Genomic DNA, 16,393 nt, shown 5'->3' with positions numbered 1-16,393 from the left:
AAAACACCACAAGGGTCTGAGCCTTTGGCACACATGATGTCTCCATCCTGATCCCCTAGCGAGCTCCGGCAAGGAGCAGGGCAAAGCAGGGTGGGAACGAGGGATCCAGGAGGCATGCAAGAAGGACTCTCCAGGAGATGCTCGTCGGCTCCTCTCAGCCTCTGCCCCTCGCTGGGCACTGTGCCATCGCACCACCTGTCTGACCAAAGGCTCCCTGGCTATTTCCCTTCAGGTCTCCAGAGATTTAAAGACCAACTTTCTCAAGATACCCTTCCCCATCGTCCACATCTGGAGAAAGAGAAGGGGCTTGAAGGCTTGGAGGAAAATGTGCCTTTAAAGGGAGAGAAACCTGGAGAAGGGGGTCCAGAGTCTCCTAAGAAGGGAAGAATGGTGCTTCTCGGAGCGGGCATCCCACCAGTAAGCTCAGCTCCAGGAGACAGAGCCAGCAGGCAACAGTCACCAGCCAACCGGCTCCCTCCAGTGCTGACCCCGGTGGGGTGTCAGTAACCATCCCAGCACACACCCCAGCCCTGCCCACCCCACACAGGGCAATCGGCCCCAGCCCCCTCACACCTATCAGCCTCCTCCATGGCAACATGATGGAGCATTAGCCCCTAACGTTAAGAGGTGTTAGGGGCTAAATTGTGTCCTCAAATTCCATACACTGAAGTCCTAACCCCCAGGACCTCAGAAGGTGATTGTATTTGGAGACAGGCTCTTTACAGAGGTAACTATGCTAAAATGAGGCCATCAGGGTGCCCCCTAATCCAATACGAAGAGCATCCTGCTAAGAGGAGATCAGGACACACAGACATGCACAGAGGGGAGCCCACGTGAGGACACAGGGAGAGGACAGCCACCTGCAGCCAGGAGAGAGGCCTGGAACAGACCCTTCCATCACAGCCCTCTGAAGGCACCCACCTCGCCAGCACCTTGACCTTGGACTTCTAGCCTCCAAACTGTGAGAAAATGAATGTCTGCTGTGGCTTAAATTTCTGTCTGTGGTATGTTGTGACAGCAGCCTTAGCAAATTAATATAAGTGGCAAAAAATATCTTAATTAGGGAAGCTGATGTTGATATAGGTTCTTATCTTAGTCCATTCAGGCAACTAGAATAAAATACTATAGATTAGGTGGCTTATAAACAACAGAAATTTATTTCTCACAGTCCTAGAGGCTGGGAAGTTCAAGATCAGGGCACTGGCAAATTCGATGTCAGATGAGGGCCCACTTTCTGGTTCATGGATGGCGCCCTCTCACTGTGTCTTCACACAGTGGAGTGACAAATAAGCTCTCTGGGCCTCTTTCATAAGGTCACTCACCCCACTCATAAGGACTCTGCCCTCATGACCCAATCCCCTCCCCAAGACCCCACCTCTTAAATACCATCACATTGGAGTTTAAGTTCCAACATATGAATTTTGGAGAGACACACATTCAGTTTACAGCAGTTTCTCCCTGTGAAATGCAGGTCCCTAAAGGAGGACAGTTCCCCAAGCTGTAGGGACACATCCCTCGTATCCACGGCTAACAGGAGGGGTCTCTGTAGATTCCTCGAGACTCCTCCCTTTTAGAACAGCAGTCATTCATATCACCAAAGACCACTAGAACAAGGACTGGAGTGGGGTAGGTTCTTCCTTCTCTTTGCATCCAAGAGCATACTCCCTACAGCCTAAAGGAAGTCCTGGAAGACAGAGCCTCGCCCCTGCCCCAGGCCTGCCTCCCTCTTTGTCACCGCTGCCTCCACACAGAGGCCAGACCAAGGCACATACACTCCTGCAGCTGTCCCCTTAACGAGAGACGTCTTCTGGGATGCCAAGGAGCCTCCTAAAAATGCAGTCTTTGTCCCTCGAAACTTCCATCCCACCTCTTTAAATGTAGCAACTCCTAGTTGTTGGGACTGCAGCTCGCAAGGCTTAGAATCACCATTACTGTTCCCAGGAGTCCTGCCGCCAGCTCAGGAAGCAGTGTGTGTGACCCTGTGCCCATGCTCAGCTTAGGTGGCATCAGGAGCTTCACTGACCCGAGTTTTCCCACTTCAATTTGCACTTGTGCTAAATCAGAATGTTGAACCATAGGGAATAAAACCTAAAGAACTCTTCAAGTTGTATACATGGGAGTTCTCACCTGAATCCTGACATCATATCCACACTGTGTGTTCACAACTTTTTGCTGCAAAAAAAGCAGAAAAATTAGTTGCTTTTGGTGTCTCAAGAAGCTGGTGGTGAAAGGCTCTAGTAAAGTCACAACCAAACACTAGCAAACATTTGTGCAAATTCCATTACAGCTCATGTCCTTCAATCACGCCACCAACTAATCCTTCAGGCCAGGACAGGGTGGCAAACTTTCTCTGTGAAGGGCTAGAGAGGGAGTATTTCAGACACAGACTCAATTCCGCTTTTGTTGCATGATAGCCAGCACTGACAGTCTGTAAACAAACAGGAATGGCTGTATTTCAAGAAAACTTTATGGACACTGAAATTTGAATTTCATATAATTTTCATGTACCACAAAATATTATTCTTCTTTTGATTTATTTCCAACCATTTAAAAATATCTGAATGCATTCTTAACTCACAGGTCATGGAAAAATAGCAGGCCAGATTTGGCCTGGGGGCCACAGTTTGCTAGGAGGTAAGACCTATACTTGGAGGTAAGAACTATACGTGCTAAACGCAACACTTACAAGACTGGTACATTTCACAGTCGCAGTGGAGACCTCAGAAGAGCTGTGCAGCTTCAGCAAATCTGAGCCTCTCCTGGGCTGCAGAACTTGCCCATATAATAGTGGTGATGCTCTGCCTTCTCAAAGCCCGTAACCCAGGACCAGGCTTTGCATAACTGCACCGAGAGCTGGCAACTGGCCCAGTTCTACTCAGGCTCAGTTGAGGCAAAATTCAGAGCTCCTTCACAGGTCACCCCAAGAACCCAGCTTCTGGAACTCAAGGACGTTGGCCTTGGATTGGGAATGCCAATAGGTAAAGAAAGGACAGGACAGGCGCAGTGGCCCACACCTGTAATCCCAGCACTTTGGGAGGCTAAGATGGGCAGATCGCTTTGAGCCCAGGAGTTCAAGACCAGCCTGGGCAACATGGTGAAACCCCATCTCTACAAAAAATACAAAAATTAGCCAGATGTGGTGCTCAAGCCTGTGGTCCCAGCTACTTGGGAGGCTGAGGCCAGAGAATTGCTTGAGCCCAGGGAAGCAGTGGTTGTACAGTGAGCTGAGATCGCACCACTGCACTCCAGCCTGAGTGACAGAGTGAGACACTGTCTCTAAAATAAAACCAAATAACAACAACAACAACAACAAAAAGACAGAAAATAATTAGCCGGGTGTGGTGGCGCGCACCTGTAATCCCAGCTACTCAGGAGGCTGAGGCAGGAGAATCGCCTGAACCCAGGAGACAGGTTCCAGTGAGCCAAGATCATGCCACTACACTCCAGCCTGGGCAACACAGCAAGACCTTGTCTCAAAAATGAAAGAAAGAAAGATAGACAGACAGAAAAGAAAAGAAAGAAAAAAGAAAAATAATTCTCCATTACTGTTCCCCAGTTAATGATGTGTACCCACAGCCCCCGTGCACTGCTGAGTTCTAGGAATCTGCTCCAGAAAAAGGACAGTGAAGAGGGCTAAGTGGGCCTTATTTCACTCACAGCTCTTGGCCAGCTACCACGCGTGACAGCCCTCCAGGTAGAAATAATACTGTTTTTCTCCTGCCTCACCCAGAACACCAAGGCCAGGGTGGATCATGCAACCAGTGTTCCTAGAATGTATACCTATCGGATTTCAGAGCTGAGGCACCCTTGAGGAGGGCGTGGAGACAGCACACCCACTCCTCAGACCTCCATGACAGAGAAGTATCCCAGAGCACTGGAGGAGTCAGGAAAGCTGCTGGGCTTCAGGAAGGGTGGGCTCCCTGCACCCCAGCACAAGCCCACTCACCGCAGGATCTGGCACGCAGCAGGAGAAGGGGACCCCACACTTCTCTCGGCTGTAGCTGGCACCACTGCAATTGAAGTAGACGTTGAGGTCCCAGTCTTCAGGGCCATATGCGCCACAGCACTGGTTCTGCAACCACAAAAGCCAGAATTGTTAAGGGCTCCAAGACAGGGCCATGGCTGCCCAGCATAGGGCATCATTCATAGTGATGCCAGGCTAAGTCTGCCGGCATCTACCATGCAGAGAAATCAAGGCCCGCTCCCTACCTCCCATGTGCAGAGATGCTAAGCTGGCAACCCAGGCGGCCCTGTAAGAAGAAAACAGCCAGGCGTAGTAGCTCAGGCCTATAACCTCAGCGACTCGGGAAGTTGAGGTGGGAGAATGGTTTGAGCCCAGGAGTTGGAAACAAGTCTAGGCAACACAGCAGGATCCCCACCCCCAATCAGAAAAAAAGGAAAGAGAGAAAGAAAAAAGAGGAGAGAGAGAGAGAGAGAGAGAGAGAGAGACAAAGGACCTGCCCTTTTGATGTGTTAAAGAAAATAATAAAAACAAAAAGGAAATAGCAGTGAAGGTATCTCCAGGCCATGGTGCCTCCTCTGTCCAACCCACATGGCTGGCTCAGTGGAGCCATCTGGCCCCATTGCCGGGCACAACATACCCAGCCTTGGCCCTCCTTAGCAGGGAGCTTGCCCTTCTTCCCAGCCTCCTCAAAGGAGATGCCTCCTTCCAGTCTCCTCAGAGGATAGGAGAGTGGCCTCCTCTCCTTTGTAGCCCCCTCGGCACCTTGGTGTGGTCCTCTACTTGCCACAAGAGAACACTTCCTAGTGTGCAGTGTTCTTCCTCCCTGAGAAACTTGCAAGCGAATTCCCCTTTTCACCCCTTTACAAAAAACAGCTGCTAAGTGTCTGCTTCTGAGGAAAGAGGTCTGATGAGGGTGAAAGGTAACACAATCAAAGCTCTGCCCCACACCTGGGGACTCTGCCCTCCCCTTCCTATCATCTGGTGTGGCTACAAAGAAAATCCTTATTTGACTAAAAAATTTGTAAAATCCAAACACTGAAAGCATCATTGTGAAGTTGACAGTGTCTCTTCCCCTGAATAACTTTTCTGCATTTGCCCTTACAGCTGACATAGTTATGGCAATAATCACAACAAATGACAACAGTGATTTCTGGTTGGTTGTTTTGTTTTGCTTACTTCTCAGGTAAAATTGTCTCCCCCACACCACCACTGTTCACTTGCTTTAGTGATTACCTGAAACTTCACTCCAAGGAAGCTCTGTAATTTACTGAATCCCTCCCCTGGGAAGTTTTTTTTTTTTTTTTAATTTATTTATTTTATCTTTTTTTTGAGACGGAGTCTCGCTCTGTTGACCAGGCTGGACTGCAGTGGCGTGATCTCGGCTCACTGCCAGCTCTGCCTCCCAGGTTCACACCATTCTCCTGCCTCAGCCTCCCGAGTAGCTGGGACTACAGGTGCCCACCACCACGCCCGGCTAATTTTTGTATTTTTAGTAGAGATGGGGTTTCACCGTGTTAGCCAGGATGGTCTCGATCTCCTGACCTTGTGATCCACCCGCCTCAGCCTCCCAAAGTGCTGGGATTACAGGCATGAGCCACCGCACCCGGCCAGAAGTCTTCTTTTTAAAAGAAAAGAAGTCAATGGAGAAAACTATGTTTTTAAGGCAATGCAGGGATGAACCACAACCTAGCATGCTGAGACCAGCAAGCCAAGACTATGTGAAAATGAAAAGAGGACGGTGGCACTGAACAGAAAAGAAAGGAGAGGTATCAAAACATGGCTGGGATTTGGTGACTTTCACAGACTAATACCCATTAGTAATAACAATACAGGCAGGGTCTTTGGTCCCATAAATGGGTTTTGCTGGATCCCGTAATACATGAAACAAAGGTGAACAAGTTTTGTTTAATAATGAGAGTGAATCATAGATTTTTAATGGTTTCTGATTTATTTTCTTCTCAAAACCAAAGTGTTCCACATGAAAAGTTCTTAAGGAAGCTGGGCTTTCTGTCAGCACACAGATCAAACAAGAACCTTGCACTGCACAGGCTGACATGGCCAAGGAGTGGGTTCCTCCCCAGGGGGCTGTGACAGCTGTGGTCCAAGCCTCCAGGTGAAGCCACACATGAGACAGATAAGAGGGATGGGGACCAGATGGAGTAAAGGCCACAGCCTGGGACTGCTTAGACAAACCCCTGGGCACATATTCCAGGGAGGTCACATTCCACTAGATCTGACCAAGCTTCCTCCAGGCAGCCCTGGCTTCTTAAACAGGAAGGGGAAAAGGTCCCAGGGAGGAAGGGGAAAAGGTCCCGGGGAGGAAGGGGATAGGAATAGCATCAGACGGTGAGTCATGAGCCGGGCGGAAGAAGCTGTGCCTCATGGTATGCAGTGCCTAAGGAGGATTGCAGCTGGTGTGGCTATTGGACAGGATTGGAAAGATCTAGGGCCGAAAGAGGAGGGCCAGGCACGGGGGTGGGTGGCCTCCGGTGCAGCTGGACTTGCCTGCCCAATCCCAATGGGAAAGGACTGGCCCACCAGGCAACCACAAGCCAGCAAAGTGGAACAGACCAGAGGTGGGGTGGCTTGTTCCACGGCCTCCCTGCTGTCTGCCAAGCTGCAGGCAGAAAACCCACAGAGAAGGCCTGGTGCCCCCGCTAGACTCAGCTCCGGGTAGCACAGGGAGGTGCGTGCTCTATCAGGGGCCCGCTGGGGTGGTGCTTACAGCTTTCTGAAGGGAGTCGATGAGGTTCTGCAGGTCGATATCGTCCCGGTAGGACTTGATGTTGCTCTCGAAGAACTCCCGGAACCGGTCCCTCACCCAGTCCTGGAACAGGAAGGCCAGCACCGCCACAGCCAGCTCCAGGAAGAAGATGAGCACGATGGTGCCACAGAACTGCAGGGGAAGGGGACGGGAGCATGAGTCACCACCCCACCAGCCTGCACCCCCACACACATAACCCCACCTGATCCAGAACCACCATCCTCAGCAGAGCGTGGGCTCTGCACCTGAGAGTCCCACATCGGGGCCCCATAACCCCACACTTAGTAAGCTGGGTGACTGCGCAACTTCGCTTCATCTGTAAAAAGGGGCTATTTATCCCTACCCATGTCACTGCATTGCTGATAACACTCAAATGAGTGAAAAAGTGTGAGAAAGCTCCAAGCCAATGTGTCAATCATTTGCTATGAAGCAGCCCTCCTCCCTGGACAAGGAGGAAACCCTATCACAGGAATGAATGGCTGTCCTACTCCAGCAGTTCCACCTGGACCCTCCAGGGTGGCATCCTGGGGTGTCGGCTCCTTTAGGACAGACACTGTGCCCAAGACACTATCTGATGACTCCCCACTACAGACACAAAACCATCAAGTGCCTACGTATCTGTTACCTCACTTTAGGGATGAGGAAACTATGGCTATGTCACTAGGTACATAGCTTGCCTGAGGTCACACAGTTCATGCAGGACATGTGAGTTCCCTGCAGGGCTCTTTACAATTCCGGAAGTGCCAATGTTATCTGTACCAACTCTGCATGAAAGTACATGATCGTCAGCATAAAGACCCCTCCAGAAGCTCTCAGCTGCCCCTGGCCACAAGCAGTGGTGGCATTCTGCAAGGGGCCAGTGCAGCCACAGGTCCACATCCCATCAGGGCAGACTCCCAGCCTGCAGTCTGTGCTCTTGCAGACATTATCACTGGCCATATAAGACACTAAGCAGCTTGCCACAACCGGCAAATTTGGAGTAATCTTTCAAAGTAAGAAAAAGCATACACATGGCCGGGTGCGGTGGCTCACACCTGTAATCCCAGCACTTTGGGAGGCCAAGGCGGGAGGATCACGAGGTCAGGAGATCGAGACCATCCTGGCTAACACGGTGAAACCCCGTCTCTACTAAGAATACAAAAAAAAATTAGCCGGGCATGGTAGCAGGCGCCTGTAGTCCCAGTTACTCGGGAGGCTGAGGCAAGAGAATGGTGTGAACCTGGGAGGCAGAGCTTGCAGTGAGCCGAGATCACGCCACTGCACTCCAGTCCAGTCTGGGCGACAGAGCGAGACTCGGTCTCAAAAAAAAAAAAAAAAAAGAAAAGAAAAGAAAAAGAAAAAGGAAACACATGCATGCACACAAGGCCTGCCAAAACGTAATCTCTGTTCACATAAAAGCAAGATGCTAAACATAGCTTTTTTTTTTTCCCAGAGAAAAAAATTAGGAAAAAAAGCCCATAGCTGCTTTTAAAATTACGTCCGGGGAAAAGAAAGCTTGAGCTAATCAAGTCAACAAACAATATACTGCAAAATATGATAATGTGTTTTCCCCACCAGGTGTTATTTAACTGAATAAATCTAAAAATGAATTTGTATTTAAATATAAAACTAAACTCTTAGTAATCTGCAGTTCTGCCAGGAAATTTGGGATTCTGACTTGTACATCCAACAGACTCACACATCCTTGGAGGAGGGAAATGATTTAAAGTTACTTGCAACATATTTTGATCTTAGCCAGGAAGGGCAAAGGACAGTAGCAAACAAACAATTCTTTCAGAACCTCTGAAGGAAGATAAAAGGCAAAGGAGAGGGGAGTAGAGCTGGCCTATAGGCAGCTGGCTCCTCCCACCCAGGGCTAAAAGCCAGAGGAGACCTAATTCTCCTGTCGGGAGGAACCAGCTTCTCTAGACAGTAGAGTGCAAAGGGCTGCATCCTGCTCCCAGGCAGGGGCCTGGGGGAGACTCCTAAGAGCTGCCACCTGCTCTGACCAGGTAACATATAATCCTGCCCAGCAGAGCCTGCACCCCATTCCATCCTATCCCACTCTTGTCTCTGTGGCCACTCACAAAGTTGAGCAGGCAGATATTCTCCCGCAGAGCCCCCACACAGCCGGCGAACCCCAGGGTGAACATCACCACGCCCACCATCAGGACCAGCACCACAGGGTCGATTCCATGCATCCGGGTCACTTTGGTGAGGTCGGACAGCACACCCTGAAAGAGACAGAGAAAGCAGGGCAGCAATGGCCCAGAAGGGGAGTCAAGGATGCTGCCCTGGGGGGTGCAGGTGGTACTGAAAACAGGGACTTGCCTCCCCAGGCTCAGTCTTCTTGTTGACAGCCAGGCCAGTGTCCGGCCCCATCCATGCCCTTAGGGGCCCCTCTGATCAGGAGATCCCTGCCCACCTCAGGTCCCAGAAAGTGTTCCTGGCCTCCACCTACGCTGCGAGTTCCTCCTAGGCAGCCACCAGGCTTCTTCTGCAGCCTGTGGGGTGACTATTCCAGGCCTGGAGGGAAACGGGGCCCTGTGGCCCGTGGTCAAACTGGTCACCCAGCTGGCTAACGTTGTTGGTCCCCCAATTTGGCACCTAATTAATGAAGAACACTACTGTCCTGAGATGAAAACAGCCTCAATATGAACACTCTTGTAGAAAACACGCCCAAGGGCAGGCCAAAGCAGTGCTGTCCATAGAAGTTTCTACACCAATGGAGGTGTTTTAGACTATACCCCCACCGTCTGGCCATAGGTGTCGTGGAGCGCTTAAAATGTGGCTAGTGAGACAGAAGGACTGAATTTTAATTTATATTCAATTTCGATTTAAATATAAACACAGACAGTCACACAATGGGCAGAGCAGTTCCATAGGGTTTGTAAAACGCCAAGGGGGAAGCTAAGCCCTACAGACTGAGTCATGTAGCATGTCTGCAATTCTGTTTCTTAGATTATGGTTGAACTAAGGGACTGGAGAGACCACAGCCCCACTTCCAGTCACTGATCTTTGTTATGGTTTAACTGCCTCCTTCATTGTTCTTTACTAACTCAGATCAGATACCATCTAAGACCTAGGGACAATTACATCTTCAGTGTGGAATGTTAAACATACCTTTCCTGAAAGAAAAAGACCGCCTCAACTAATCAGAACATTGTGACTAAGCATCAAGACATACGTAGGTGTCTGGGCATTGCGGCTCACGTCTGTAATCCCAGCACTTTGGGAGGCCGAGGAGGGAAGATCACTTGAGGCCAGGAGTTCAAGACCTGCCTGGCCAACATGGCAAAACCCCATCTCTACCTACAAATACAAAAATTAGCCAGGCATGGTGGCACATGCCTGTAATCCCAGCTATTTGGGAGGGTGAGGCACAAGAATCTCTTGAGCCCGGGAGGCGGAGGTTGCAGTGAGCCAAGATCCAGCCACTGCGCTCCAGCCTGGGCAACAAAGCCTCTGTCTGGCTTTGGCTAGATAAATGATCCCAAGCTCCTACACTTCGAACAGGAAGGCTGACTTCCATTCTTTGGAATTTGTGCTTCCTGGGTAGGCCTGTCCTCAACATGTGTGCTTGAATAAACTCTCTCTAAACTAGGTTCTGGCCTTTTTAATTATTTTACATCGACAGATTCAAAGGAATTGTAGTAGCCAGCTCCACACTCAGGGCCACACCCAGTTAGGCGGCTGCAGTCCCAGGGGCAGCCACACGGTGGTGCTGTGAGGCACACATTGAACCTGCTTCTGGGTCACTGGGGCAAAGGGACATCGTAACCCAGCTCTTGCCCTTCAGGGGTTCACAGGCCACTTTGAAGGTGCCCAAACCTGAAGGTGGGCCTTATCCAGTTCCTAAGACCATGGCAGGAAAGCCTGTAGACCTAGGTTCTCCTGCCTCCTCCTGCTGGAAGCGAAGGGAGGTTCCACTGAAGGAAGAAGGCCTGGGCCCAAGACGCTAGAGGAAGCTTTAGTCCTGGCTCTTTCTGGCCAGGCCTGCTCCACCTTACTGCTTCCCTCCCCTCCTCTCTTCCCTCCCTGGCCCTTTTCAGCCCTCACCGCCTCCCCAGCACCCCTGCCACGGGGCAACAAGCAGCAGCACAGCCCCACCCTGCCCATATCCAGTCTCATCCCCTTCCTGGAGCTGCAACTGCCCCATGTCCTTCCCGACAGTAGGAGCCAGGTCTCCACTCCTCCCCTCTCCTCTTGAGGCTGGGCAAGGAGGCCCAGAGGTGCTTTTTAAAGGCCCACCCCTGCCCCACAGGGCACCCTGGGGGCACGTCACCCAGCCCCGCTCCCTGCTTTTTCTCATCCTGGAATGTTATGGGCTTCAACAATAAGCATGCCTGTGTTCAGGGTCCTGCCTGCTTGCTCCCAGAGGCACAGACAGGGTCAGGAAGCTGGATTGCCCCAAGCCTGCTCTGGGCACAGCTGCAGACAAAAGCTGAGCTCTCCACATCCACAGGGCTCAAAACCCAACCAGCCCAGCCCATGCCTCCAGCAGCCAACACTATCATGTGGGCAGAGTACGCAAGAGCTGTGTCTGTAAAGATTGACAACTATACACCTTGACACTGCAGAAGAAATGCCTGTTGTCAGGGAACAGATTGGAGGAAGGAAAATGAAGTCCAACGAATCTGGTTTTGGCTGAAGCTGAAGTGTCCTGTGACAGTTACACCTACCTTTTCGCTCCATGCCCAAAGCCCGACTCCAAGGAAGACAACTCCAGCCAACTAAGCGGGGCAGAGGAAAGAGACAGAGAAGGAAGTTAGGTTGGAAACCAGCACTGTGAACATGCTTCATAGAGCAAAGTCCACACTGCCAGGTAGGGCATGCTCCTAGCTCACATCCCACATGGCCCCTCAGGCCCTGCAGATGACAGATAACCTGAACCTACCTTCCTGAATATCTGGACAAACTCTTTCAACCTCAGATGACCCTATGCCCCAGGGAGGGAAGAGGAAAAGATCTCAGAGCAGACTCCACCCTGGAGAGACTATGGGTCACAGACATCAGGCTGTGCCGCTTCTTCCCCTTTCTGCAACCTTGAACTCATTTCAGTCACTATCTGGTGTATACGAAGACATCACCCCTTGGGAGGACTGACCCAGGTCCCCTCAGAGGTTCCCAATGCAGGATGAGGCTGCATAGGACCAGGCACCACCACAGGGTGAGGATGGGGTGAAAACAGCCCAGCATCTCTGCCACACACCCCAGCTCTCCAGCCCTGGAGATAGACTCCAGGCACAGATAAGCAGCTACCCAGCGGCCCAGACCATTCACTGGCCAGGGCTGAGCCTCCTCCCCACTGTATCTATACTGAGCAGGGGGTGCATCTATGCTCAGGAAAGGCTGGGTTTTTAGCTAGAGAATGAAAATAGGCCTGCTGTAAGCAATGAGCTCGCCCCAGAGGAGAAGCACCCCCAACCCCAACTTCCCACCTGCAGGAACCCACACCCTATGTGCACCACAACAGAAAGGGGCCCACCCAAATACATCACACAGGTTCCTGAACCAGGGAGGGCTTTTCCATATAGAACAAAACACAACGTGGGCTCTGCTAATAAAGCTGCCTCCTGTTTTTCTGTGACTACTTTACACCACACTGGCATTTCACTGCCATTTATCACCATCTCATGATAGATAACAGGACCATGCTTCTCTATGACTACCAGGAATCTCAAGCCTTGAGCCACTTCTGCATATTTTACTCAATAACTAGCCCCAGGGGCTAGAATGGAAAGAAAGCGCTCAAGGAAAGCCCCAGGAAGTCTCACCGAACCTGAAAGTGGTCTGTGATCCAACCTCTTCTGGATCACAGATCACTTTCAGAAAATGCACACATGCCCAGTATTTTGTAGGAAATTTTAGAGGGGTCACAGCTTCCCACTGCTGGCTCCCACAATGGTCTGTGAACACTAAGTAAAGAACCTCCACCAAGAACCAATCCCTCCATTTTACAAAAGCAGAGCACTGGGGCCCAGGGAGGGCCAAGACCAAAATGCCAGGCAGGGGGGAGAAGGGCTGAATCATAAGTCTCAGTTCATTCATTCACTCCTCACTCATTCATTCAACAAATATTCCCAGAGTACATCCCGAGTGCCAGATACCGTCTCAAGTACTGGCTACAGCACCAAGCCAAGAGGGCAGAGCTCCCTGGGTTCTTCCCTAGCCCTTTCTACCACACCACACCCATTTCCCGCTTCTCGGTCCTCCCCTTGAACTGACTAGCTGGGAAGGGTTTTCCTGATGGAATGCATGACCGCTTCCTTTCCCTCCCCAGGTTCTTACACTGACATGCTGAGCAAGCCTGAAGGCGACTGGTCACCACCTGCCGAATCCTGCAGGCTCCATCCCCACCCATCTTATTAAAGGCCCCCAGGGACCTGCCTCCCTCTTGCCAAAGCTGGAGGCCAAGACTTTTCCTCATGGTATCTGACCTCATTGGTCACAGCTGGTCATTCTCTCCTCCTCCAACCACTCCACTGACACACCCTGCTTGGGGGACCCCAAGCATATGCCCCTGACTGCCTTCCTCCCTGCTCCTCCTCCTCTTCCTCCTTCAGACCCCTCTAGACGCTGGTGGGCCTCACTCACAGTCCTAGCTCCTTCACCCTGCCCTGAGCCCTCTCGATGATCTCATAATTCACAAGGCTTAAACACCATCTAAACACTGCTGAGCGACACACTCAGATGTCCAGTCCTGGCCATGCCCCCGGTCAAATACCCTAATGTCTACTTTACTTGTCCTCCTAAGACAGCTAACAATATTTCACTCTTACTGTGCCCCACTACGCAGCCTAGGTCCCCCAACCCCAACCCAGCTCCCCCCAACTCTTCTCCATCTCATTCAGTGGCACCACTGTCCACTCAGCAAGTGTAAGAGAGAAAACCCAGACCCCAGGCTTGGTGCCTTCTTTCTCTTTTGCCCTACACTCAACCCAGAGGACCCTCTGCTGGTTCTGCCTCCAAATACACAGTGCATTCGACCAGCTTTCCTTGAGTCTCTGCTCCCACCTGCCCCAGCTCCACCCACTTGGGTCTGGATCCCACGGGGCTCCTCACTGGTCCAAGCAACGAGACTGATCCTTCAAAAATACAGAGCTGGGAACTCCCCTCCTCGAAACTCTGCAGTGACTTCCCACGCAGACCTAGAAGAAAATGCACGGTCTCTCCCATGGCCCCCAAGGGCCTCTGCAGCCAGGCTTCACGCACATCTCCCACAGCATCTCCTTCCCACCTCCCTGCTCCAACGCCACTCCCTGGGCCACCCTGACATTCTTCTGTTTCTTGAAGTCATCAAAATCACCCCTGCCTCAGAGCCTGGACACTGTTCCCTCAGCCTGGAATGCTCTTCCTCCATATCCATTCCTGGCTCCTCCCTCACTGCGTTCAAGGCCTCCTTTTACCACCCTGAGTGGAACTGCTCCCCATCTTCCACGTGTGACCTCCTCTGTTGATTTTCTTCACGGCACTGATCCCAGACCACAGGGGCTGTATCTCTATTGTGTCTCCCCAGCTAAGCCCTTCTGAGGCCAGAGATGTTATCTGTTTTGTTCAGAGTTGCAGCCCAACAACGAGGAGGGCTTGGCCCACAGTAGGCACAGAGCAGGCATGAGTGACTCCCCAGGACCCAAGACCAGGACAGTGCTTGCCTGGGTCCTTCTAGCTACCCCCAGGCACACTTCTGGGTGTGATTCAATCCAAAGGCATTCAGAGCAAATGTGGGCCAAGAAAAGCTCAGCCTGGCCCAGGTGCATGGGTCAAGCTCTATACAGGGGCATTCGACTATGGTCAGAGCAGAACAAGCCCAGAGGCCGATGCCCCATCCAGCATTCCCAACAGACCTTCCAGCCCCTGCCTAACAGCTTTCCATGACAGTCCGCTCATCCTGCGGTGCCACATGGGACAGGTGAGAAAAGTCTGCCTTAAAGACACTCAACAAAACCACTGCTGGAGCTCCCCTCTCTCCTCCACACTGCACTTCACAGCTCACGCCTTCTCTCACTTTGACTACTAAGTCTGACTTCTAAGGGTATCGTTTCCCACATTAATACCAGCCTCAGGCTGAGAACAGTGGCTCACAGCAGTTTGGGAGGCTGAGGCAGGAGGATTGCTTGAGCCCAGGAGTTCAAGACCAGCCCGGGCAACATAGCAAGACCCCCATATCTCTAAAAAAAAAAAAGTTTTTAAAAACAATTAGCTGTAAAAAAAAAAATGCCTGTATTCCCAGCTACCAGGGAGGCTGAGGTGGGAGGAATGCTTGAACTTGGGAGGTTAAGGCTGCAGTAAGCTGAGATTGCACCACTGCACTCCAGCCTGGGTGGTGACAGAGTAAGAACAGGTCTCCCAAAAAAAAGAAAAAAAAAAAAAAAAAAAGAAAAAAACAGCCTCAGTTCCATCTATATTAATAGGTTTCTGTGAATTCGTGCTGAGGTGCTGTTTTAGTTGTTCTCCTAGGTGACTAAATAGTGACTAAATAGATACAATAGGAAGAGGTGACTGGTTTCACAAAAGGAATTTTGGTCTGCACAAGTTCTCAAAAAAGACCCTCGAACTCAAGAGCAATTCATATCCCCACCCTCAGGGGCACAGTGCCCATGCAAAGGTAGGCCCGCTCCTGCTCACCTCTGTTCCAATCGCCCCTTCCCCAAACGCAGGGCCGCTGTAGGGCCGCTTACTGCTCTGCATATGGCCCACAGACCACACACCCTCCCTCACTTGCTGTTCTTCTCAAGGCCCCCAGGGAAAGCCCTGGCTGACTCTCTGTTTGCTGGGGAAGCCAGCTCCCCACCACTGTGTTCAGTTCTCCTTCTCTCAGCTCTAAGAATAAGGGCTTGGCCAGGCGTGGTAGCTCATGCCTGAAATCCCAGCACTTTGGGAGGCCGAGGCGGGCGGATCACCTGAGGTCAGGAGTTTGAGACTGGCCTCACCAACATGGAGAAACCCCCATCTCTACTAAAAACACAAAATTAGCCGAGCGTGGTCGTGCATGCCTATAATCCCAGCTACTCAGGAGGCTGAGGCAGGAGAATCACTTGAACCTGTGAGGTGGAGGTTGAGGTGAGCCAAGATCGCGCCACTGCACTCCAGCCTGGGCAGCAAGAGCAAAACTTCGTCTCAAAAAAAAAAAAAAAAAAGAATAAGGCCTTGTGTTGTTTTCCATTCTGTTTTAAAGGAAGAACTAAAGTTAACTCACATCGGAAAGACAGGAACTTGGGGATCACATGTCAGATCATGGGTTCAATGAACAGTGGCCCAGGACAGGAACTCTGAGTACCAACAAACCTGGTTTCAGAGACCAGGAGATTGAGGGAGGACTAGACAGGGGAAGTGACCTGCCTGAGAGCTCACATAACAGTCCCATGAATGAACCGGGTCATTGGCCCGCTTCACCCCACGGAACCCTTCCCTGGAACTCTGCAGCTGATGGTCCATGGGGCCAGGCCAGGTGAGCCCTGGCTGCTGTGAGCCCTGGCTGCCAATCTTCTGGGAGTGAGGGTTCAGCTGAGTGTCCTCCAGCCTCAAGTGACCTTCTTTGTCTCCCTCCTATGACCTAATTGAATTACCTACTGAAGAATGGGGCCCAGCTCCGGCCCAGCTTGAGGAGAGGCCAGCCTTCTGTCTGCTGGACCAGCGAGCACCTAGACTGCTATGGTCACTGTGAATAGCTGCCCTTTCCTGGG

At 51.3% G+C, this 16,393-nt stretch overlaps 1 protein-coding gene across 3 annotated transcripts in view; it reads right to left on the bottom strand.

Annotated features, from left to right (window-relative positions):
• Positions 1-16,393, bottom strand: part of TSPAN14 (tetraspanin 14) — a 66,794-nt gene that overhangs the window by 6,441 nt on the left and 43,960 nt on the right. For all 3 annotated transcript variants that reach the window (XM_030797978.1, XM_030797977.1, XM_030797979.1), the window contains 5 exons: positions 11,390-11,440; positions 8,795-8,941; positions 6,690-6,860; positions 3,947-4,072; positions 2,128-2,172 (listed from right to left, as the gene is read on the bottom strand). In XM_030797978.1, coding sequence (XP_030653838.1) covers positions 2,128-2,172; positions 3,947-4,072; positions 6,690-6,860; positions 8,795-8,941; positions 11,390-11,440 — 540 coding nt within the window. The remainder of the gene's footprint in view (positions 1-2,127; positions 2,173-3,946; positions 4,073-6,689; positions 6,861-8,794; positions 8,942-11,389; positions 11,441-16,393) is intronic.

This window comes from Nomascus leucogenys, chromosome 18 (genome assembly GCF_006542625.1).
Source record: "Nomascus leucogenys isolate Asia chromosome 18, Asia_NLE_v1, whole genome shotgun sequence".
Classification (NCBI taxonomy): domain Eukaryota; kingdom Metazoa; phylum Chordata; class Mammalia; order Primates; family Hylobatidae; genus Nomascus; species Nomascus leucogenys.
The sequence above is the reverse complement of the archived record's forward strand: the minus strand, read 5'-3'. Positions and strand labels throughout refer to the sequence as shown.